The sequence below is a fragment of the Eretmochelys imbricata genome, chromosome 10, assembly GCF_965152235.1.
Source record: "Eretmochelys imbricata isolate rEreImb1 chromosome 10, rEreImb1.hap1, whole genome shotgun sequence".
Classification (NCBI taxonomy): domain Eukaryota; kingdom Metazoa; phylum Chordata; order Testudines; family Cheloniidae; genus Eretmochelys; species Eretmochelys imbricata.
The window spans coordinates 52,814,586-52,841,062 of record NC_135581.1 but is presented as its reverse complement, the minus strand read 5'-3'; the positions used below and the strand labels follow the sequence as shown (position 1 = coordinate 52,841,062).

General features: G+C 42.2%; 1 protein-coding gene across 1 annotated transcript in view; it reads right to left on the bottom strand.

The window, feature by feature from the left end:
• Positions 1-26,477, bottom strand: part of VPS13C (vacuolar protein sorting 13 homolog C) — a 195,735-nt gene that overhangs the window by 26,504 nt on the left and 142,754 nt on the right. Inside the window, exons 65-76 of the mRNA XM_077828389.1 lie at positions 23,920-24,155; positions 22,930-23,080; positions 20,666-20,806; positions 18,825-18,906; positions 18,644-18,713; positions 17,840-17,951; positions 15,742-15,855; positions 6,260-6,399; positions 5,720-5,801; positions 5,076-5,189; positions 4,448-4,523; positions 2,099-2,262 (exon numbers count right to left, since the gene is read on the bottom strand). Coding sequence (XP_077684515.1) covers positions 2,099-2,262; positions 4,448-4,523; positions 5,076-5,189; positions 5,720-5,801; positions 6,260-6,399; positions 15,742-15,855; positions 17,840-17,951; positions 18,644-18,713; positions 18,825-18,906; positions 20,666-20,806; positions 22,930-23,080; positions 23,920-24,155 — 1,482 coding nt within the window. The remainder of the gene's footprint in view (positions 1-2,098; positions 2,263-4,447; positions 4,524-5,075; positions 5,190-5,719; positions 5,802-6,259; positions 6,400-15,741; positions 15,856-17,839; positions 17,952-18,643; positions 18,714-18,824; positions 18,907-20,665; positions 20,807-22,929; positions 23,081-23,919; positions 24,156-26,477) is intronic.

Here is a 26,477-nt window from a genome sequence, read left to right as displayed (position 1 = left end):
AGAGATTCTGTCCTGTGCTTCCAATGCTCCCCCTGGTGGTGGCCAAACAATTTCGTAGAATCAGCAGCCTAACTCAATGCAGAGAGAACAAGAATCAAAGTGGGGTATGGGAGAGAAGGAGAAGGCAGTTTGGACAAGGAGCCCAGGGTGGGGAGGGAGGAAGAAAGAGACAGGGAGCTGGGTGGGGAGAAGACTGTGAGCCAGTGCGTGGGGACACATGTACTCTGACAGGGAGCCCAGGGACGAGGAGACCCAAGGGTCAAACTGAAACAAGAAGATGGGGGAACATGGCGAAGTGTGAAAGAGACTGGACTGAAACAGAAAAACTGGAGGAGATGGGACAGAAGGTCTGTAACCAGTAGAGGAATACTCCTCTCCAGAACCTACAACAGAACTCAAGATTATATACACATGGAGGAATAGGTAAACATAGGTATAACAATATTTCTATAGGTAATATTATATACCTGTCCCGCCATGTGTACTCCCCAACTGATGAGGAATGCATCCATGGTCAAGGTCTTTGTTGGGAACAGGGAGTTGAATGGTACCCATACGCGCGCACACACATTTTTCATCTGTGTTCCCACCAATTAAAAGAGTATAAGAACCTTTGGGGAACCCTGACTAGCAGGTTGAGTCTATGCTTGAACCAGGGTATGCACAGTCAGTAACCAAGCCTTCACACATCGGACAAGAAGCCCAGCTAACGGGATCACATTAGGTGCTTGTGGCTATATGATCCAACAGTGCCAGGATTGTATGGACATCCTGAGCGTCATTGGGGTTCACTGTATGAGACTGATGGAGAGGAACTGGCCATCTGGTAAATATATCCTGGCAGTCACAGCATCCAACCTCATCCACAACCGTGGCTTCTGGGGTGGATTTCTTCAGGTTCACCCTCAATCCAATCTGTCAAAGAGATCTAGAAGCCCAGTAGCTGCTTCTTACATTTTGCAGTAAGATTGTCCCTCTAGGAGCCAGTCCTCTAAGTAAGGGAATACTGTCGCTGCTTGTCAGCAGAAGTAACCTGCCACCACTGACAGCATCTTGGTGAACATTCTTGGTGTTACCCTGAGTCCCAAGGGAAGAATCCTGTACTGATCGTGTTTGTTGGGTGTATGGTGAACATGTGCAACCTGAAGGGCACTAACTACACAGAGGGACAATCAGGAAAGAATTAGTCATTCCAGAGATAAAGATATAAAAACCAGTAAGTTTCAGGCGACAAGAAACTTGCTAGCCAGGGGGAAGGGGAGTTAAGTGGTTGGAAGGGGCCTGAATCTGTCCTTCCCTTTGGTCCTTCATCTTTACTGCTATGGGGGAAAGTGGGAAGTCATATAAGGAATGGAGTGGAAGCCTCCTTCCTTCTCTGTTCCCGATATAGCTATTATCTATAAAATATATAAATTGCATGGTTCTTCACACTTACCCATCAAGATAGATTTTTTAAAAATAAAATACCCTTGATATGAGCCTCCTACTTTGCAAAAACTAGCTGCAAAAAGACAGTAGCTCATAACTACTATAATTGATATTCTTTCAGAAGCATTTAGCATATTTGTGTTAGATCTACAGAAGTTGATAATAATGAGTAGTAATACTTAGGACTTATAGGACAGTACTATTGTTAACTAGAATTTCACTTACTTATGATCAGATATCTCTTGGATTTTAACTCCCAACACTCCCCTGTTCTGCCTCATGTCACATATCTATAGTATTAGGTGTCCTATTTTTCAAAATACTTGCATCATTGTCATGAACAGAACACACTTCAGAATCTAAAGTACATTACATTTCAGAAATGTTGAAGCAATTTGTCTACATATACTTCCTCTTCAGATATTTTTTTAAAATGTAAAATTTTTTTACGACACTCCCAGGTCGATTCTAGAAGAAACAGAAAATAAATCACCTTACGATAATATCCAGTACTCCATGCAATGTAAATGGACTTTCATTTTCTGCTTCTTTAATTATTTCATTAACTGAATATGGAGGATGCCATTAAATTGTTTCATACATGCAGTTAATGATTTTCTAGCACAGACCCAACTGTCAGTTCACTGTAGGTTTAGTTTGAATTTCATACCCGTAAAAAGCCTTTTCCTCCTTTGGCCAAACTGTCACCAAAGTCCTTCGGCTGACGGCCCATCTCCTCTCTTCGTTTTTGCTGGTATTCTTTGTCCATAGTTATAGCAGCCAAGCCTTTTCCAACGGAACCAGTGATCCGAGATACCACCCCGGCAGCGCCCCCTGTCAGCCAAGGAGAGATTAAGTCACATGGCTCCTTGTTTATATTTAATAATGGACAAACCATAATGTACAATTTAAATTGCATGCAATTCAGAGGAATCTTTCTGTGCTAAAGTTGACAATATGATAATTTAGTAAAATCATCAGACAAGAAGCATGGAATACCATATTATCTTTCAAGCAACAGGCTCCAGTGTATAGGCATGAAACTTATTGCAGCAAAAGACAAATACTTCATATTGACCTGGCATGCCTTGAAATATTTTTAGCACAGAGTCAGGTTCCATCCTCTGTTACCTGACTTTTTCCAACAACTGATACAGTATTTAAAATAGATGCTTTAATAAATTAGCCAAAGCAATGGTTGGTCTTGGATATACTATTCTCCAAAAAATGTCTTCGAAGTCTAGTACTTATCACTGGTTTATCATCCCAGCACTGACAATGAATTCTACATTTTCATAAATTAGCTGCCTTTTTCTCCATCATGCTGAAATCTAGGAACTTGCAATGAATTGTGTTTGCTACTAATAATCTGCAAATGAACAAAGCTCTTATGGAATGAGTGGCAGACTTTACAACACCTAGCACAGAATCATAGAATTGCAGGACTGGAACGGACTTTGATAGGTCATCTAGTCCAGTCCACTGCACTGAGGAAAGACTACCCAGATGATTCCTGACAGGTGTTTGTCTAACTTATTCTTAAAAACCTCCAACGACAGAGATTCCACCACCTCCATACGTAATTTGTATCAGTGCTTAACCACCCTTACACTTAGGAAGTTTTTCACAATGTCGAGCCTAAATCTCCCCTGCTGCAGTTTAAGCCCCTTTACTTCATGTCTTGTCCTTAGTGGTGATGGAGAACAATTTATCACCCTCCTTTTTATAACAATCTTTTACAAACCTATAACAACCTTCTGCCTTTTCTGAGAGGGCTTTGATGGGGAACCTTCTCTCCTGAAGGTACTCAAAGACTTATGTCCCCCCTCAGTTTTCTCTTCTCTAGAACAAACAAACCCAATTTTTTCAATCTTTCCGCAAGGTCATGTTTTCTAGCCCTTATATCACTTTTGTTGCTCCCCTGGACTTTCTCCAATTTGTCTACATCTTTCCCCAAGTTTGGTGCCCAGAACTGGACACAATACTCCAGTTTAGGCCTTATCAGTGCTAAGTAAAACGGAAGAATCACTTCTTGTGTCTTACTTACAACAGTCCTACTAATACATCTCAGAATGAAGTTTGCTCTTTTTGAAACTGTATTACATTGTTAACTCATATTTAGTTTGTGATCCATTTTAATAAAGTACTCCTTCCTAGGCAGTCATTTCCCATTCTGTATTTGTGCAGTTGATTATTCCTTCCTCATCATAGTACTTTTCATTTTCCTCACTGAATTTCATCCTTTTTATTTCAGACCATTTCTCCAGTTTGTCAAGATGATTTTGAATTATAATCTGGTCCTTCAAATCATCTGCAACCTCTCTGAGCTTGGTATCATACACAAACTTGATAGAAGCGTTCTCTATGCCACTATCTAAATCATTTATGAAGATATTGAATAAAACCGGACTCAGGACCGATACTTACAGGACACCTCTTGATAGGTCTTTCTAGCTTGACTGTGGACCATTGATAACTACTCTGGAGTACAGTTTTCCAACCAGTTGTACACCCACCTTACAGTAGGCTCATCTAGGCTATACTTCCCTGGTTTGTTTATGAGACGGTCACGTGAAACAGTTTTAAAAGCTTCACTACAGTCAAGATATATACCACATCTACTGCTTCTCCCCTAACCACCAAGCTTGTTACCCTGTCAAAGAAGAATATTAGGTTGATTTGACAGGATTTGTTCTTGACAAATCCATGTTGACTGCTACGTATCACCTTATTATCTTCTAGGTGATTAGGAACAGATAGATACTATATTTGCCCTTTCCCAGTCCTCTGTGATATCTCCCATCCTCCATGAGTTCTGAAAAATAATTGCTAATAGCTCAGAGATCTCTTCAGCCAGTGTTTTCTATCACAGCTTCTGCCATGATTCCCATATTAGTGTTTTGAAAATGCTTCTCAACCCAATTAAAATAGCTAAAGCTCTACAAAGACATTTGGTCATACAGTACAAGAACTAAGTTAACAAGTACTTTTGTCAATGACAAAGGTACATGATACATACCTACTGTGTGACCAAGAAGACTCTTTACACCAATCACAAAGCCCTCAGCAAATTCTTCAGGTCCTTGAACAGCTCCCTAAAGATGAAATTTACTATAAATTAAAATACAGAGAGAGAGAGAGAGAGAGAGAAACAAACCCCTCTCTTCATCCTACAGCTCTTCAAGAATCAAATGGCAACTGCTGTGCATTGGAAAATGTCTGTTCATTTAGCGCATGTCTACACTGTGATAAACCCATAGCACTGAGTCTCAGAGCCGAGGTCAGCTGATGGGCTCACCGGGCTCGGGCTTCAGGGCTAAAAATAGCAGTGTAGACATTTGAGGTCAGGCTAGAGCCCAAGCTGTGAGACCCGCCTGCCTTGCAATGTCTCAGAACCGGAGTTCCAGCCCGAGCCGAAATATCTACACTACAGTTGCATAACCCGCAAACCCAGCAAGGCACAGTCAGCTAACCTGGGCCAACCGCAGCCATCCCATGCATCTTCTGTTACGTTATAGACATACCCTTTAACAAGACATTTCTTCGAGTAGCAAGTGCCATGATTTCCCAATTCATTAGGTTCAAAAATATTTTTAGCAACCTATAGCTAACTGACTAATACAGTGACCTAAAAGAAGAAATCATACCTGAAAAGGCTCATAGAAGAAAGCTTCCACACCCTCAGACAAACCTCTGATTAAGCCAAATGGATTTCCCAGGACATCTAAACCCAGTACAAGAACATACATCTGCTTCAAGAACTAAATGAAGAACAAAAGTGGACATAGTACGTATCAGCTCTTTTTTAATATACTACCCAAGTTAGAATTAAAATCTATAGAACATAGTTTTTAAATCTTCCAAGCGCAAGTAAGATGGTGTTAAAACAGTGGCTTAGCAGAAGTACTGCATAATGCTACAGACCAGGATGAAAGCACGACATAGGCACAGGAGTAAGCATGCTCTGCTTGAGTGACTGTGAAAGAGTCTGGCTATGGCAAAAGATGCTGTACATGTACAAGTAGCTCCATCAGAATGTCATGGTAGATGATGAGTCTAGTACCATATTTGATACAGGTGGGCAAAAGTAAAAGCAGAAACTGTTGAAACTGAAATCCACTTGAAGTAGAGGTAATTCACGTTTAGATGCTTTGCCACAGAAATGACTAGGAACAATGGATTTGTAAAACTAATATTTTATACCCAAATAAGCACAAAAGCTTCACATTCCAGACAAGCATATTTATCCTAAAAATATGTTTAAAAAGTAGAATTCACTGAATGAACTTACTTGTTCACTATAATGTGTAACAACTCTCCTTATCAGCTCATCTTGCCTGTAAAACTGATACTTAATTTCAAAGAAAGCAAGTCTGAAAGACAAATAGCAACATTTAACAGCTGAAAAAAAAATCTCTTATTGATTTATTACTTGAGATTAGAGTATTTAAATTTACAAAATTATTTAACTAACCTATACCTTTTATTGTGCATTATTCAGTAAGGTAGCTAGAGCACTACTTGAGACACTTGTAGGAAGCGAAGGCTACCAAGGGATGCAGTGCAAGGGTTTAGAACAATTAGATACCCTTCCTTTCCCATTCATCTCCTTCCCTCTGAGGATCTCAAGTCCACTTTTAAAAATAACACAAACACACTTTCCACGCATGTGACTGTACTTGATTACAAGGCAATTAAATTCATTCTAAATAGTTAAATCAGACCAATCATTTACTGACTACTGCTGAAGAACTGAAATACCTAAAAGGATTCACTAACTCTATTTACAAATTTAACAGTCAAAATCTATTAATCAGAAGTATCAGCTTACTTAAATATAAGATCATCCACATCAGTCAGAGTAGCCCCAATACTTTTCAATAGCAAGTTGACTGAATGAATAGCGATCATTTCTTTTTTGTCCTTATCTGATTCTTCTCCACCTGAACCCAAAGACAGACTCAAATGCAACTACAAGACAAAAATATTTGTAAAGAGTGAAATCAACAGGTATGTATGAAATCCAACAATCATGTTTGTAAATTGTTTATAGTTGACTTGGTTTTTAAAAATTGCACTACTTGAACAGCTACACCTGCAATGCACTTAAAAAACAGTGATCAGGTTCCCTTAATAGCTCTTTTGTTCACCCACGTGTAGAGCCATGCACGGATACAAAATTTGGATCTGCACCCATCTGCAAGTGGCAAATATGGTTCGCGGATATATGCAGATATCCACAGATTTGCAGGGCTCTACCATGTGCACAGTAAAACTCAAACAAAATCCTCTGTTTATAAAAACTGTGAGAATAACACGTTTATTCACAAGTCATGATGACATCAATCACGTTCACAGACAGAAAATAATGTGGAATATAAGTGGGTCCCGATGGAAATTAGTACTAGCAAAAAAGGCTTGTATTTTAACTAGCCTGAATTTAGCTGGCAAATAAATACATCTTTTTTCCAACATTCTTCTCTGGAACTGCACATTTCACAGTGTTGGCAATACAAGATTTAAGTTCTGAGTCTCTTCAAGCAAAAAATGGTTACCTTTCATAACTGTTGTTCTTCGAGATGTGTTGCTCATGTCCATTCCATTCTATTTGTGTGCACGCCCACATGCACAGTAGTCGGAGACTTTTGCCTTAGTGGTATCTGTAGGATCAGCTGTGGCGCCCCCTTGAGTGCCATGACATGCATTGGTATATTAGGCACCACTGATCCTATGCCCTCTCAGTTCCTCCTAGCCTGCAACTCCGACAGAGGGGTAGGAGGGTGAGTAATGGAATGGATATGAGCAACATATCTCAAAGAACAAGAGTTATGGAAGGTAACCGATTTTTCTTCTTTGAGTGTTTGCTCATGTCGATTCCATTCTAGGTGACTCTCAGGCAGTATCTATGGAGTTGGGCTCAGATTTCAGAGTTTCGTGGCTTTCAGTACCGCCCTACCAAAGCCAGCATCGTCCCGGGCCTGCTGAGTCAGGGCGTAGTGGGACGTAAATGTATGGATGGACGACCAGGTGGCCACCCTGCAGATACCCTGGATAGGTACAGGGCTCAGGAAAGCTGCCAAAGAGGCCTGTGCCCTGGTCAAGTGGGCAGCGACAACAACTGGCGGCGACACCTTCGCTTGATCGTAGCAGAAGCGAATGCAGGCGATGATCCTAGAAGAAATTCTTTGGGTGGATACCGGGTGCCCTTTCATCTGGTCGGTCATTGCAACAAACAATTGTGTAGACTTATGGAATGGCTTGGTCCTGTTGATGTAGAAGACAAGAGCCCTCCTAACGTACAAGACATGTAGTCTACCCTCCTCTGCCAATTTAATGCGGCTTCAGAAAGAAGATTCTGGCTTGAATGAAATTAAGACACCACCTTGGGAAGGAAAGCCGGTGCAGTCTCAGCTGTACCTTGTCCTTGTAGAAAAATGTATACGGCAACTCCAAGGTGAGCGCCCGAATCTCCAAGACTCAATGGGCTGAAGTCACCACGACTAGGAATGCAACCTTCCAGGACAGGAGGAGGAGAGAACAGGAAGCCAAAGGCTTGAAAGGGGGCCCCACAAGATGTTACAGCACCAGGTTCAAGTCCCACAGAGTAATGGGGTCCTTGACATGGAGGTAGAGGTGCTAAAGGCCCTTGAGGAATCTGACAGTCATGTCCTGGCTGAAGACCGGCCTGCCCTTGAGCAGTGGATGAAATGCCAAGATGGCTGCCAGGTGGATCTCAATCAATGAAAGGGACAAACCCTGGAGCTTGAGATGCAGAAGGTATCCCAGAATGAGCTGCAATGAGGCCTGCTCGGTGTTAGGATATAGATATTCAGGCCTGTCTGTAAAGGCCTATACTCTAAGAATTTAGGTGTATTCTTATCACTTGGCTAGTGATAGAGGTATAAAAGAAAGAATCAAAATCACTGTCTGCTGGTGTAAGGGCCTTCTCTTACTGTGACAGTCTGAGGCCCTGTTCTTAGGCTAAGGCCTTTGGCTAAGCAGCAGAGGCAGCCATAAGCTGGGAAGCGAACAGTCACATCCTCACATTCCAAACTAGTCACATTGAAATAAGGTGCTATTGGGCTGTTAGGCACTATCAGGACAGGATTGTGTTCCTATCACCTCCAGAGAAACGGAAGTGCCTAGAAAATGTAAAAGGAAACTTAGTTTGATAGCATCCTGTCTGGCAAGAACTCACTTATCAATAGCTGGGATGTGAAATCCTCACTTCTGTATTGTCTTGTCATTATAGTTCCCACTTTGCTGTTGTTTGTCTGTATAATCTCTGTCTGGTTCTGTGATTGTTCCTGTCTGCTGTATAATTAATTTTGCTGGGTGTAAACTAATTAAGGTGGTGGGATATAATTGGTTACATAATCATGTTACAATATGTTAGGATTGATTAGTTAAATTTCAGGAAAATGATTGGTTAAGGTATAGCTAAGCAGAACTCAAGTTTTACTATATAATCTGTAGTCAATGAGGAAGTGACTGGGTGTGGGTGGGGATGGGCATGTGGGTGTGTGAGATGGGAACAGGGAATGGGGGTAAGAAAATTGGAATCATGTTTTGCTAAAGGGGGAAATGGGAACAGGGAATGGGAGTAAGGAAATTGGAATCATGTTTTGCTAAGGGTAGGAATGGGAACAGGGACACAGGTGTAAGGCTCTGGGGTGTCAGAGCTGGGAAGGAGGATACTAAGGAAGGAAACTGGAATCATGCTTGCTGGAAGTTCACCCCAATAAACATCGAATTGTTTGCACCTTTGGACTTCAGGTATTGTTGCTCTCTGTTCATGCGAGAAGGACCAGGGAAGTGAGTGGGTGAAGGAATAAGCCCCCTAACACTCGGGCTGGATGCCTTTTTCTGAGATCCAACAAGTGAACAGCTTCCACTTGGCGAGGTAGTTCACCCTGGTAGAGGGCTTTTTACTTCCCAACAGGATCTGCTGAACGTACGCTGAGCACTGATGCTCCTACTCATTCATTCAACCACACAACAGCCAAGCCATTAAGTGCAGCGCCGCCAGGTTTGGGTGTAGAAGACTGCCACGGTTTTGGAACAGCAAGTCCGGCCTAAGAGGCAGCTAGAACGGAGTTGCCACCGAAAGGTTCAGCAGTGTGCTATCCCACTGCTGGGGCGACAAGGCCGGTGCTATGAGAATCACCCTTGCTCTGTCCTACTTGATCTTTGTAAGGACCCTGGGGAGCAACGGTACTGGAGGAAAGGCATACCTCAGAGCCCCCAACCACAGGAGTAGAAAAGCGTCCAACAGGGGCCCCCATCCAAGCCTCTCATCGAGCAAAAGACGTGGCATTTCCTATTCTGTTTGGATGCGAACAGGTCCACTCGGGGAGTTCCCCACTTGCAGAAGATGAAACTGACCATCTCCAGGATGGAGGGACCAATCATGGCAAGACAAGAAGATCCTGCTGAGGCAATCTTCCAAGGCATTCTTGGCCCCTTGAAGGTGCGCTGCAATGAGATGTATACCATACTGCAGACAGACATCTCAGAGCCTGACAGCTTCTTGACAGAGGGCCATCAACCTGGCTCCACCTTGCTTGTTGATACAGAGCATGGCAGCCATGTTGTCTGTAAGGACCTGAATCACTTTGCCCAGTATATTCGATAGGAAGGCTTGGCAGGCCAGGCACATCGCACTGAGTTTCCTGATGTTGATATGCAAGGAGCGATCGTGACTGGACCAATGACCTTGTGTACTGAGATAGCACAGATGGGCTCCCCACCCCAGGTCCGAAGAATCAGAGACCAGGGCTGTCAACACGGCCAGAGCCTCGAAGGGAACTCCTTCCAGCACCGCCGCAAGGTCTGACCACCAGGTGATAGACGACAGTACACTGTCTGGAATTCTGATCACCCGTTGGGGCCATAAGCCAATGCCAGCCATGCCTGCAGGGGCCTGAAGCACAATCGCATGTGCCGGACCACATACGTGTAGGCTGCCATGTGTCTCAACAGTTTCAGGCACATGTGGGTGGTGATGAGTGAATGGGCTCGCATACACGAGATGAGGTTCACCATGGCTTGGAACCGAGTCTCGGCGAGGAAGGCCCTGGCCCGAGCAGAGTAGAGAACCACTCCCATGAATTCTATGCATTACACTGGGGTTAAGGTTGACTTTTTCTCATTTATTATCAGCCCCAGGTCATGACAGGTCGGACAGACCAGCTCGAGATGCCTCTGCACCTGGTCTTGGGACCGGCCCTGTATCAGCCAGTCGTGGAGGTATGGATATAGTTGTACTCCCTAATGTCGCAGGTAAGCGGCCACCGGCGCCGTGCACTCTGTGCACATCCTCAGGGCTGATGAGAGACCAAAGGGCATCGCCATCAACTGGAAATGGCGCCGGCCCAGCATGAAACAGAGCAAGTGCTGGTGCCCTAGAAAAATGGAAATATGGAAGTAAGCGTTCTTTAAACTGAGGGCGGTGTACCAGTCTCCCGGATCCAGGGAGGAGATGATGGAGGCCAGGGAGACCATGCAAAGCTTCAACTTCACAAGAGACTTGTTGAGGCGACACAGGTCCGGAATGGGTCTGAAGCCCCCTTTTGTCTTCAGAATTAGGAAGTAATGGGAGTAGAACCCTCTTCCTTCCATGTTCTGAGGGACCTTCTACACTGCCCTCAGGCACAGGAGGTTGTCGACCTCCTGAATGAGGAGCTGCTCCTGAGAAGGGTCCCTGAAGAGGGACGGGGAAAGGGGGTGGGAGGGGTGGTTGGTGATATACTGTAGGGTATAGCTAAGGCTAAGGTTTTGTCACGGATATTTTTAGTAAAGTCATGGACAGCTCACATATACAAAAAGAAACATTCATGGAAGACTTAAAATATCTTGGACAAAATGGGGATCTGCGGATCCCCATACTGCCAGAAAGGGGGGCAGCTGTGCAGGGGCTAGAAGCTGCCTACAGCAGCTGGGAGCTGCAGGGTACCCCCAACACCCACAGCTCAGTGGTTCCCCTGCTGCCAAAAGCGAGCTCAGGGGTTCCTCCACCGCCCACAGCGGCTGGGAGCTGCGGGGGACCCTGCAGCTCCTCACCACTGAAGTCACGGCAGTTGCTGGAAGTTACAGAAAAGGTTCAGAAAAGGGCAACTAAAACGATTAGGGGTTTGGAACGGGTCCCATATGAGGAGAGATTAAAGAGGCTAGGACTTTTCAGCTTGGAAAAGAGGAAATTAAGGGGGGATATGATAGAGGTATATAAAATCATGAGTGGTGTGGAGAAAGTGAATAAGGAAAAGTTATTTACTTGTTCCCACAATATAAGAACTAGGGGCCACCAAAGGAAATTAATGGATAGCACGTTTAAAACAAATACAAGGAAGTTCTTCACTCAGTGCACAGTCAACCTGTGGAACTCCTTGCCCGAGGAGGTTGTGAAGGCTAGGACTATAAATAGGGTTTAAAAGAGAACTGGATAAATTCATGGAGGTTAAGTCCATTAATGGATATTAGCCAGGATGGGTAAGGAATGGTGTCCCTAGCCTCTGCTTGTCTGAGGGTGGAGATGGATGGCAGGAGAGAGATCACTAGAGAACCTGTTAGGTTCAACTCCCTCTGGGGCACCTGGCATTGGCCACTGTCGGTAGACAGGATACTGGGCTGGATGGACCTTTGGTCTGACCCAGTATGGCCATTCTTATGACCTCTGTGACTAAATTGCAGCCTTAGGTATAGCCCAATAAAAACTGCATCGAACACTCAACAGTCTGATGAGATACGGGACTAGGCCGACTGGAAAGGTCGGGATGGATCGATCAGATTGACAGGGGCATTATACTCGGGCACAGCCTTAAAATGATTGCTTTTAGCCTCCCTGGATTCTAGGAGGGTCAGGTTGTGCAGCTGAGCAGGAAGATGATGGGTATCACCGCTTATGCTCCTTGCCTTTCTCCTGTAGGAGCCCGCTTTGCAAGTTCTCCAGGACCTTGGACTGCTGAGGGGAAGGAAGGACGGAAAGACTTCCTGGATTGTTGTAGGGTATGAAGGCCCAGGGAGCGGAGGGTGGTTTGGGAGTCTTTAGGTCCATGGAGCCTTGAGTCTGTAAGCTCAGAGAAGAGTCTGGTGCCCTTGAAAGGGAGGTCTTGGATTGTGGCCTGCATCTCTGGGGACAACCCAGAGGATTGCAACCAAGAGCTGCGTCTCGTGGCCACCGCAGATGCGACCACTCTGGCCACTGAGTCTGTAGCATTCCAGGCCATTTGAAGGACTGCTCTGGTGACTGACGTACCTTTATCCACCAGTGCAGCGAACTCATGGGCACAATATTGTGTGAGGGCTTTTTTGAATTTATTCAGGGAGTCCCACAGATTGAAATTATATCGTCTCAGCAGGGCCTGGTGATTAGAGACCCTGAATAGTAGGATAACCGTCGAATAAACCTTTCTGCCAAACAAATCAAGCCTTTTGGCTTCTTTGCTCTTCGGCGTACTGCTAACTTGATCCTGTCCATCCCTTTTGTTCACTGCGGACACAACCAGTTTTGCCGCAGGGTGATGTGTATAGAGATATTCAAATCCCTTTGCAGGAACTTTTCTGCCTTCTTAGAGGTCAATGGAACAGAGGAGGGAGCTTGCCACAGTGACTCGGCAATTTTAAGGACCCCCGGGAGGACGGGCAACACGACCCTAGCAGGGTTGGTGGCTGAAATTACATTGAAGAGGTCGGCCTCTGCTGCGACCTCCTCAACCTGGAGGTTCAAGTTTTCAGTCACCATTCAAGGATGGTCTGGTGCTCCTTAAAATCATCGGAGGGAGACTGCTGGAGTGGGACGGCCTGGCCACCACCTCATCAGCGGACAATAGAGTCTGTTCCCCCTCCTTGTCTGGAAAAGGCTCCTTTGGTGCTGGGGTCCACTGTGCAGGTGCCGTGTCCGGCTCGGTAGTGCTCTGATTGCGACGCCAGCGATGCCATGGCCAGCTTGTCCAAGGCTGCCAGGAAGGGCTGGAAATATGTGACCTGCATCACTGGCACCCATGTGTTCCAGTACGGCCACTGGGTAGGCCACTGTCGGTGCTGTGACAGTCTCACGTGTCATGAGGAGAATTCCCTTGTCAGGGCAAAGGGCTAAATTTTTGGTCTGATCCAGACCACTGTCCCACTGGTGAACACGGTGGAGTCGTTGAGGCCTGGGTTTGCCTGCTGACTTTGAATGGCGACCTGTGAAGCGAAGGCGAGTAGTGACGTCTGTCGGAGGACTGCCGGAGGGCAACCAGGACTGGCGCCGTGATTCTGAGCGACCCCTCCAGGACAGTGACCAATGTCTAGGAGACCACCTGAACGAGAGAGACTGGGGCCTAGTCAACCTGTGGCCAGAAGTACCTGCAGCATGGGAGGCTCCAGCATCCCACGCCTAGTAGACGGTGACCTGGGTCGTCTAGCTAGAGAGCTAGGATACGGTGCCGGGATCCAAGATTGTGGAGACGGGAATGTGCACCTGCGGTCCGAAGATTCGGGGGTACTCCACCCTCCTGTGAGGCTGCACTCTCATAGGCTTTGTAACCTTTTCTCATAGAGTTGTAGCCAAGACAGCCACCTGGTGTGGTGCCTGCGGAGCTGGCCGCCGGTACCGAGTCAGGCCCTGACAGCCTTGGGAGAGGCCGTAGAGCTTTGCCACTTCCTGGGGTTAGGGGTGGGTCCCTGGCCAGGCAGGGGGGTCTGACCTCAGCGGTACCCCCGTAAAGCCCCACGGTGGGCGTCTGGCCTAACAAAGATCCTTTGCCCACAACCCCTTTGTCCTTCGGTGCCAAGGGGCTCTTCTTCTGGAACTTCTTCAGCACCGATGAGGAGGAAGTACTCAGTGTGATTTGGCTGAAGAGGGCTCCAATGTGAAGGCCCTCAAGCAGATATCCTGCTCCTTTTATGTAAGAGGATGAAAGGTTTTACAAATGCGACACTTGTCCTTTCTATGGGCTTCCCCCAAACACTTCAGGCAGCTGTCATGGGGGTCACTGATCGGCATCAGCCTGCTGCATGACGCACATGGCTTGAAGACAGGTGAGCGGGGCATGCCCCACTCGGGGCCAACACCCAGCCAGGACTTTAAGTACTCTAACTTAACACTACAAAGACTAACTAACTACTATTAACTATACACAGACTAGGTAGAACAAGGGACTATGAAGAACCACTAACGATCTTGCTAAACGCAAGACAAGGCACTTCAACCAACTGTTATAAGCGGTAAGAAGGAACTGAGAGGGCGTAGGGTCGGCGGCGCCTAATATACGCACGCATGAGTGTGGCACCCAACGGGGCACCACAGCTGACCCTATGGATACCGCTAAGGCAAAAGTCTCTGACAACTGTGCACGTGGGTGCGCACACAGCTAGAATGGAATCGACATGAGGAAGCACTTGAAGAACTACCTGTTTAGCAAGTAGGAGGGCTCTTCAAAATTTCTCTACCTTAGCAGGGAGCAGCAAAAGAAAGAGCCTTCTCTATCCATATTCATCCTCTCAGCTATGTTGAGAAACTGCTTACCGCATCAACCTTATTGTGGGGTTTCTTAGTATCTCTCTCCTTGCTTAAGTTTTGGTTTTGTTTCTCCCCCCCACACTCACCTTAGTCACTTTCTGAGCCTCATTACCATCCAGTTTTTTTGGAATACTGGGACCTGCAAGGCTAGTTGGTGGGAAAAAAAACAACAGCCCTTCTTTCCCAAAATAACAGATCCTTAAGATAGAGCTCCAAAACACCAAAAGGCATAGCCATCTCCAATGAATTTCAACAGGTATATGACCAAATTCCGTAAGTAGCTCTAGTTGTGCTTCCTCCCTGCTCCCAAATTAAACTAGTGATTGTAACAATCACATAACTTCAGGACAAAGTTCAAAAAAACAATATCATGGAGCCACAATAAAATGGTGGGATTTGACATTAAGTATAATGAAAGATTAATGCTTTTTATTCAGATTGTGCACATCCGTTAAAAAGGTGAATATTTTCACCATCATATATGATGTTAGTATTTTTATACTCTTCCTACTTTTGACACCCATATGACATCCATTATAGCCTTCTGTTTAGACAGTCACTGTTACTAAGTGCAGATGAAACATAAAACAAATATTTCTTGATGATTCCTAGATCAACTGAGAAACGTTTCCACCAGGTATTGAAAATCTGACAAGTCACAGATTCCTGTAGGGTCATATTACTATAAATGAAAGGCTAGAAAATAGTTATTTAATCCGATCAATGTGAATAGCTAGTTAAACATGATGAAGAAATTAGGAGATACTACTTAAGGCTTTTGCTTCTTCAATGTATTTTCCTCTACAACATACCTTAATTGGAGAAATATGGAAGTGCTCAAAGAAACTGAGGGTTGACATATCAGTTAAGGAAGATTCCATCAATTCAGTATTAAGAGCATCTACATCTTGCTGAATTAACTTTGTCTGTTTGTAAAAAAATAAAATTTTAAATCAAAACTCTGGTTTCCTTAATGTCAACCTGAATTCAAAATGGAAAAAAAAAAAAGTTATGGGATCAAAGAAAGGTAAAAGTAAAATAATTACACAATTGCTTAGATAGCTGTAGCAGAGATGTCCTCCAAGTACGCAAGTACAGCACATTAATTATCCATCATATACTAAATTGTGATAACTATGTTCACTTCTTCCTTATTCAAAAGGGGGCAAACTAATCCTTTCTAGATGACCTATTACACTCGTTTTTCTTTTGATGGGTAAATTTTCTCGTTTTGATGACAAATGTAACTTCTCACATTTATTCCATCTCACTCAAGATTTTTCTTTTTTGATTTTTCTGTCATTCTTTAGTTTTCTAATACTTTATTCATTGAGATGGAGTGCTGAGTACAAACTATAAACACCTATGATTTCCATGACCTCTTAGGTCACCTAAAGCTTTTTGCCCCCCCACTCAGTTAGACAGGGCCTTCAGTTCCACCTGGAAATAAGAAACTTTATGGGTTTGAAAGTTTCATTTCAAGAAAAACCAGTTTGTAGGAACTACTCTCACACAGAAATTATGGGGGATCTTTTCATTTCTGAAGATGTATAGATGACAAAAAACCGTTCCGGTCTTACACTGCACAAGTAGCACCTACTGCTTCCTTAGGAAGAAATAGAATGAGTATGCATACTTTACAGCAAAATGATGGGGTCTAAATTAGTTGTTACCACTCAAGAGAGAGATCTTGGCATCGTTGTGTATAGCTCTCGAAATACAGCCACTCAATGTCCAGCGGCAGTCAAAAAAGCAAACAATGTTGGGAATCATTAAGCAGATAAGACAGAAAATACCATATTGTGTCTATATAAATCCATGGTACACCCACATCTTGAATACTGCATTTAGATATGGTTGCCCCATCTCAAAAGAGATATATTGGAATTGGAAAAGGTTCAGAAAAAGGCAACAAAAATGATTGGGGGTATGGAACAGCTTCCGTATGAAGAGAGATCAATAAGATTGGGACTTTTCAGCTTGGAAAGGAGATGACTAAGGGGCGAAATGATAGAGGTCTATAAAATCATGACTGGTGTGGAGAAAGTAAATAAAGAAGTATTTACTCCTTCTCAAAACACAAGAACAAGGTGTCACCAAATGAAATTAATAGGCAACAGGTTTAAAACAAACAAACGGAAGTATTTCTTAACACAATGCAGAGTCAACCTGTGGAACTCCTTGCTCGGGGATGTTGTGAAGGCCAAAACAGTAACAGGGTTTAAAAAAGAACTAGATTAATTCATGGAGGATAGGTCCATCAATGGTTATGAGCCAGGATGGGCAAGTATGGCGTCCCTAGCCTCTGTTTGCTACAAGCTGGGAATGGATCACTTGATGATTACCTGCTCTGTTCATTCCCTCTGGGGCACCTGGCATTGGCCACTGTTGGAAGACAGGATACTAGGCTAGATGGACCTTTGGTCTGACCCAGTATGGCCATTCTTATGTTCAATCTGACAGTCAATTAAAATGGTAACTATTAACAAGCTCAATTAAAGATACTCCACATATAAGTTAACTATGCATTTTTCATTAGCCCTATAAAATAATTTTATGTCTCGTACTGCAATCTTGGCCCCCAACACGTTGTAGCCATGAGATCCACAAGTTGAACATGCATTGTGCAAACAAGTGTTTTAACATTTCTTACGAATAGTAGTTACCCAAACACTGACAAGCTACTACTAGTAGGCGCCCGCACCAACTAACAGAGTACCCAATTCTATACCTCAATTTGAGAATTCATATTTTTCCCCAACTGTCTGAGCATTCCACTGCTAGCCATTTTACCATTTGGAAGATGCTTTCAATTTATTTTAAATTTGATTTTCAAAATACTTAATTGACATGGTAATAAATCAAACCTGTCTTAGTAAAATAAGTACTTTTTTCCTAAACACACATTACCCTTTGCCGTTCAGCTTCTGGATCTGTAGATGGCGTGAAAAGCCCAATAAGTGCTCCTAGAAACCCCTGATCCAATTTCAATGCCATCTCCTGGATAAGAACCATAAAATATCTAAGAAAAAATAAAAGGAAAAATATGGTGACTGACTTTTTCATACCAAAATCAGAGATCATCTTGTAGATACAGATTTAAATTAACTACCACATGCTGGGTACTAAGGTTCAAGCTCATAACAATATTTTAAAGCTCTGGTTAGAGTATTAGAAGCATCAGTTTATAGCTGGAGGGGCCTAACAGAAAGACATCTGAAGAGATCCGCTATTAATAGTAGGCTACAATTCAACACAGAAAAGGCACAATACATTAATAATCTAATCTATTTAGAGTTTATCCTAATAACTAACTGGTATTTCATACATTACAATACAATTGCTTCATGAAACAAATTCTGAGAAAGAAGTAAAGGTCATGGGATACGTGGCGTCAGACCCTTAAACCCTCATTCTGACCACGGGTAGAACTCCCATGTAAACTGCCCATTTACCTGGGAGGTCACCAGGGTTTGTCAGCTTCTGGTGCGGGAAAACTGCATTTACAACATAAATGTTCTTTGAATGTGTTTAAGTAGCTAATCAAACCAGCTTATGCTGGAAGTATACCAATGATACTGAGACTTGTTTTAGTACTTGGGCTGGAAGACTGGGTACGCTAATTGCATCTTAGCATACAATGGTACAGGCTCAAAGTATTAGCTCCACAGGTATTAACATTTCTAAAGCAAGGTATAATATGCTTTTACTTACTTGAACTGCAGTACTTTACTGTACTCATTGAATCTAGTGATGATGCTGATATCTATGAATGGTTTTGGCTCTAATAAAAAATGTACAAATTAGTTAGTTTTATAATGGATTCCATTCTGCAGTTAAATCAAAATATTTGATGTCTCAGCTAACTAACTTTAGATCACTCTTGCATACTTACCTGAATCCAAAGCTATTGACTTGGGAGGGGCTACAGGGTGAAACACAACTGGGAACATTGGACCAGGTAACTGGTTATCAACCTGAAACAAAGTCATATCAGATGAGCGGTATTTTAGCGAGAGTAAGATTTATAAAGGATTCCTTGGCTTCAGGCAGCTTACGCAGATTAGGTACATAGCGATGTTTTGGAGTAAAAACTGTCATTTACAAGCTTATTTTGCGTTTACCCTAATATCTGAAGCCTTGCCAGCACCTATTTATCAAGACGAATTAGGACCATCAGAATAACAGTTGTGATTGGAAGTGTGCAAATAAGGTTTCAACTTTCAGCACAGGCAGGGGTTTAGGTGCTATTAAAAACACTGACTGTTTGTTGCTGTTTCATATTTTAAATAGTGGGGGGCCATATTGCAGTCCTTACTTACAAGCAAGGATCCCACTAAAATCAACTCCTTTAATTCAAAGGGATTTTTTTTTTTTTTTTTTTTTTAAGTTTTACAGGATTTGGCTCAAATCAAATAAGATGGTCTCTGTAAACTCCAGTTTCAACAGCCTAGTCACGTGCCCCATTCCAGTACACGTGCCTTACATTATGATTTGAGATTCCAACTAAATATGGCATACAATGAATACTTGGTACCATACTGTATTAATGCTCCAAGTACGAAGTGCTGATGTGAACACTAAGCTATAAATGACTGAAGCTAATAGAGCTTAGTAGACAGATAAAGATGGTTTAATTTCTTAAAATTTCACACCTCTGTGGACTGAATGGACTGAACTTTTTAAGTTTGTAAAGTTTTTATATAATTCGGCAAACAAAAAAAATGGAATATAAAAAACACTTTCAGTTGTGGCCTTGAGTCAAGTAACAGTTACAGTCCCAGGATTTGGGAAAAAGCATCCAGTTATGAGGAACATTACTGGTTATTTAAAGAAAGGTTCTTTACAGAAGTATTAATACCAGAATACCACAAGTTTTCTTCCTCCACCAACTCCTGTTTCTCATTCTTTAAGGAAGTATTATCTACCCCTCGGAGAAAACTTTTAGCACATATTCTCCCTTTCTTCTTTTGACTGAACAACACTAGAATCTGTTAAGCTTGGACGTAATCAGAATCTACAATGTCAAATTTAATAGCTATATTTCCACTCTAAGAGCACTTCAAAATATTTACCTTTGGTGCTGAATTCATGGCAGTGAATGAATGGGTATGCAATTACGGAAAGTGGTGAAGGGGAGGTTTGAAGCTCAAGTTTTAGAATGGAAATGTTCTGACTGTACAAGTATGGTTTCAGACTTCCAATACACTGAAGAGTCCAAACTTTCGAACAATTACCACCAAGAATAGTAATTTCTATTTTGACTGCTCATGCTAGTAAACACCACTCCAGGCAATTCTTGTAGGATTGGACTCTGAACCTCTAGGCACAGCACAGAGAGTAAGAGATATCTCATAACTAAATGCAAAATACACAACTTAAATGCTGAAACAATGTTTAAAATTATTTTCTCTGCCACAACAAGATTTCAATCATGACCTCAATTATAATGTCTCCCACTCTTCTTTATTCTGCCCTACAGATTCCTCACCAGCACCGCATGTGAAATTCTGGGATACAGTAAAGTCTCGTAGCATGTCTTTAAGGTCATCTAAGCTATACCGTAATGAAAAAAAGCTAACCGTGAGCTCCAGATCAAAGGATTCCTCACCACAAATACCTTGCGGCTACCACAATAGGACTGTTAGCTTCAGATGATCTCACCTGCTGTGGAATTGATCTCAAGGCTTACTAGCAAAGCCTGTTCAGCCTATAGTGAATAATGAAAAATGATACCTGAAGCCAATTCAACTGTGCCCGTAAGCTTCTTTGGTGAGGAGACTGTTTGAACTCAATATGAATGCCCGATAGGAAGTTTCGTCGAATACTGCATTTGATTGGGAGGCGCATTTTCATTGGCATCTTACCAAAATTCACCTAGGAACACATTATACATTTTAGCTCCATTTGGCTACTATTATTGCTCCTAGATTTCATTAAAATGGCCTTCACTAGACATGAATGGGTGTTCAATTAAAAGAAAGTATACTAGTATTAAAAAAGTTGAATTTCCGGAGCTTTCTCGCTGTTGCATAATAGAATGGTTTTTGAACTCATCATACACAAGCCAACATTGAATTTTTCTTTTTCTTAGAAAGAAGGAAAGAAAACCAGATGTTACTTTGTTACATTTGCTGCATATCTTCAGTTTGTTGAAGATCGGAACAATCTTATCCCAATTTAAGGTGGTATTAACATTTTTAGTCAACAAAATTAAAGACATATGCATGCAAATGAAAATATTTTTGTGCCACAAATTTCTGAAAAAATCATCACCCCATTATTTTAACTCAAAAATACTGCAAAAAGAAAAGGAGTACTTGTGGCACCTTAGAGACTAACCAATTTATTTGAGCATGAGCTTTCGTGAGCTACAGCTCACTTCATCGGAGTAGCTCACGAAAGCTCATGCTCAAATAAATTGGTTAGTCTCTAAGGTGCCACAAGTACTCCTTTTCTTTTTGCAAAGACAGACTAACATGGCTGTTACTCTGAAACCTGTCAAAAATACTGAATCACAAAAAATTGTGTGCCCTATGTATCATTTATTTCAAACACAATCATAAATCAAAGCTACACAAAGACTTAAGGCCTATATAATTTATGGTAGTATAAAAGATTACCTTTTTGGATATAAAATAGAAGAAAAGCTCAGATTGTTTATAATACTGTATATCATAAGAGTTTTGTCTCTATTTTATTTAGCCTTAGAGATTTTTTTCAACAATTCCAATATGCTTGGAATGTACATGTTCTACAAATGACTGATTCTTTAGGAACATCTAAATCACAAGAGAGAAATGTTATAAACACCTGAAAAGCTGCAGATTGTTTTTCTGAATCAACAATATAAAAATGGATAATTCTATTTTTATCCTCAGACCACTATGCATCAACAGCTTTAATGCTATGTCCTCAATTTTTATCTGTGAATCAATTTGAGGATGATGAAGATTCCACAAAATGAAACAACAGCTCCCATTTTTAAGTAAGAAGCGATAATGCAGTAGTCAACATTTACATTCATCATTGCCCTAAAATAGATGGAATCCAATTACCACAATTCAGCAGTACACACCTATTTAGTAAAGCACTTAAGCATATGTTTAACTTCAGGCACATATTTAAGTCTGGTTGACTGCAATCTGATTTCAGCACATATACAATGCTGAGTTGAGTGGAAGTGTGACTGATATCTTTTTAGTGGCTGTCACCTGATCCCTAATATTACTACAGCCAAAGGAGAATTTCTATTAGGAGAAGTTTCAGAATAACAGCCGTGTTAGTCTGTATTCACAAAAAGAAAAGGAGTACTTGTGGCACCTTAGAGACTAACCAATTTATTTGAGCATAAGCTTCCGATGAAGTGAGCTGTAGCTCACGAAAGCTTATGCTCAAATAAATTGGTTAGTCTCTAAGGTGCCACAAGTACTCCTTTTCTTATTAGGAAAAAGTGTAGCAGCCTAAATTTTTTAAATCAGATATCTGAGTTTTTCCACTAATTATGGTCTTGAATTCCAAAAGCCCAAACTAAGTGAAATAGCCAATTGTCATAAAGTCCAATGTGCTTATAAAGTTTCCAGTTCCTGTGTCATAAAAGGGATGAGATGTGTTTCGGTGCTTCATAAAGAATATACATCAAGTATAACTTCTGCATGGTAGAAACTTTTTAGACCAATTTAAACAAGGTTTCATAACCAAATTATCTGCAAATTCTGGAATGTTTTAGTCCTAAACGACATACAACTACTGCATAGTTGAAATTACAGTGTGTGTCAGACAAATATCATCAACGTTTATTATAGCATTTGACAAACGTCTGATTGGAGAGGATCTGTAACATACTTAAATGTACAACTGCATACAATTGTGAAGGCATTTCCCAAATGAAAATTTTTACATGTTGTCTACATTCATTACTGGTACTAATATGGTAAAAACTGTTATACAAACTTTTCTATCAAAATTATTGATTAAATACTGAACAGCCACAGGAGTACCTCAAAGTTGTTGTCTATTTTAACCCAGCCCAGATCCTCCATGGTGTTTGTGGAAAGGTATTTCTGATAGGCTTTTTCCAACAGGTTTATCTGCTTTTGATTAAATGGCTTCCATCTCTGCTTTGGTTTCAATTCCCAGACAACACCAGAACTACAAGATAAGTACATTAATGTAATTAACACTTTTGAATAAAAATGCATTGAAGTAGAGTACACCAAATTTTCTAATGTTTATGAACCACACAACGCCTCATCCCCATGTTTCTGATGCTGATTTCCATTCATCTGTCAAAATTATGATTCTCTCTCTGTCTGCCAAGTCAATGACTGATGAAAGTGGAAATGAAATTTAGAAATGAAATTTATTTTTCTTGAAAACAGATTTCTACAGTTACTGTCACAACACAATGAAGACATGACCCAAATTACTAGTGTCCTTTTGTGGATATTTCTGTGCATCTATCTTTGCAATTTTTTGATGAGAGGCATATGATTTAATACAAAGAATCAAGTTAACAGTAAAGTTATTTCTGAATTATGAACAGGAAATTGAAGAAAAGAATGGTTTATAATCATGCACATAGGAGTGTTTTCAAATTTAATTTGCAATTGGAAAAGTAAGTTACTAAAATGCAGAGTGACAAATTAACTCAAAATTTAACTTGTGTTGTATCACAAGGCACAGTACTTTAACTTGTCACATAGTAACTCCACTGTACTCAAATGAGATAATAGGACTTGAAGTCCAGAAATAAATGTCAAATTAATTAGGGAACTGTGTCAAGACAGGCATTTAAAACCTATATTCCCTTGACAGCTCTACAACAGCAGACAAAATGTAATTTTAAAGATTCATCATATAATGCTAAAAAAATGTCCGATTTTAGAAGCATAATCCACTTCAAAATGACAGTTTTCAAATGTATTAAAGTATATGCTTAAACTACTCCTTGGTCCATTTAAAGGTAAACTTGCTTTCCATCTGAGTACCTAGTAATCCCTATGTATGCGATTTCTTGTTTACTCTCATTGTTGACCAGAGAAAGTCCAAGACTATGAAGTGACAAGTTTATTTCTTGATCAGGTTGCTCCATCTCCTCTGCTTGCCGTGCTTTAGAAACTAATGCAACGTCGTCTGTAAAAAGCAGTACTCTCTGACGTCCATCCAGAAAGGACACCCAGTGTATCTGAGTATTTGAATTATAAGGAAATTGACCACATTCATCCTGAGTTGGAAAAAAGAAAGGTACTTTAATTGGTTGCATAAAAAAAACAAAGCAAGGAGCAAGCAAAAAACATCAACGGCCCAAATTAAGCAGAACAATTAGAATTTCTGAGGTGCCTTATTATTGCCTTTAATTTGTTGTAGGATATTAATGGGATGGAGTCTTCTGTCACCGGGGCTGCCTATACAAACCATCCTTTTTTTTTATTATTATTATTTAGAGTCTTGTGGATTATTAAACTGTTAAATAAGATATCCACATTTTTTAAAAGAAGCTAAGGGTAATGTCAAGAATTGAAGACCGTAGCAGTACAATGACAGAGTTCAGAAAAATTAACCCCCTATTATACAGCACATTATACTAATCACAATATTAAATGGACAAATGTAGTGTTTAAAAGTTATAGCATCCCCTTAACATGTTAGAATTCTTTCAGGGTTAACACAACTGTGAATGGAGGAGAACTGAGAGAGTTATTTAGGCTTTTGAAATATAACTTCAGAAGTGAATATTAATGTAATACTCATGTAATGTACAATAATTAATATAATGCTAACCATACAGTGAGAAGATGTGTCTTAACATACATTAAAACAGGATTGAATAGTCAGAAGATACAAGAAAGTAGCAATTTTCCGGTATTTAACGATGTTTACATTGTAAGGTGCCTCAATTTAAAAAAAAACAACAAAACAAACCACCATCACTAAAATTGAGCGAAGAAAAATAAATTCCAACTCTGACACTGGTCATAAAAAATGCTCCTTTATTCCTCTGCCTGTCACTTTCCAGTTATTTTCTATTTTCCTGTCCTAGACTATGATCTAATCCTTTGCCCATGCAAAATTGTCCATCAGCATTCCCCCGCCGCCCATGAAGTGCTGTTTCTGGCAGGATGGATTTGCTTGATCTTTTCCTATGTTTTCACCTTGGTTTTGCTTGCCTTTCTTCCAGTTTCCTGTCTCAGCATGGTCTTTCTACCCTGAGGGTATGTCTACACTTGTGAGTTAGAGCGCATTAAAGCAGCCCTGGGTGCCCTAACTCACGACGCGTCCACACTGGCAAAGCACATGAGCGCCCTGCGTCCGTGGCTGGAGCGCTCCTGGTAATCCACCTCCATGAGAGGCATAACGCTTGGTGCGCCCTGGCTGGAGCACCGTGGAGCCAGGGTGGATGCCCTGGTCTCTTAATGTGCTCTGATCAGCCTCCAGAAGTGTCCCACAATGCTTGTTCTAGCCACTCTGATCATCACTTTGAACTCTACTGCCCTGCCCTCAGGTGACCAACCATCAGACCCGCCCTTTAAATTCTCTGGGAATTTTGAAAATCCCCTTCCTGTTTGCTCAGCTTCAGTGCATCTTTCCATGTGCCAGGCGATCCCCAGTGTGGAGCAATGGCGAGGTGCTGGACCTCATCAGTGTTTGGGGGGAGGAAGCTGTCCAGTCCCAGCTGCGCTCCAGCCATAGGAATTACGATACCTTCGGGCAGATATCAAGGCACATGATAGAAAGGGGCCGTAACCAGGACACACTGCAGTGCTGAGTTAAAGTGAAGGAGCTGCAGAATGCCTACTGCAAAGCCTGTGAGACAAACAGCCGCTCCGGTGCTGCCCCCGCGACCTGCCGTTTCTACGAAGAGCTGGACACGATATTTGTGTGTGACCCCACCTCCACTCCGAGGATCACCATGGACACTTCAGAGCCCAATTCAACAAGGCAGAAAGGGGAGGAAAACGGGAGCAAGGGTGCTGAGGAGGAGGAGGAGGAGGAAGACACCCTGGCATCCCCAGATGCATGCAGCCAGGAGCTGTTCTCAGCCAGGAAGAAAGTAGCCAGTCGCAGCGGCCGGTGCTTGGGGAAGAACAAACACCAGAGGAGGTGCCCAGTAGCGGCTTTTATTTTGGGAAGGAAGTTGTTCGGTGTGGACTCTTGGGGCAAAGAGGGTTAGGGCTGCATGCATGTCTAGATGCGGAATAGGGCGTTTATGAGCTCTCTCACATCCCCGTAATTGGCCTCAGCGATCTCTTCAAAGGTCTCATGCAGAAGCTGTGCAATGCGCTTGCACAGGTTCCTTGGGAACGCTACTGTGCTCCTTGTCCCAGTCAGGCTAACATGTCCACACCACTATGCCGTGAGGGGTGGGGGGACCATTGCTGCACATTACTGCACATGGGCAAGCTGCATATAGATCAGGGCGGAAACCGCATTTGTACTCGGAGTCCAGGTGGGCTGGTGCCAGAATTGGAATGTGTCCCCCATCTGTTGCCCCTCCGCAGTTAGGGAAACCCATTTTTGCAAAGCCAGCCACATGCACGGTTCTTCT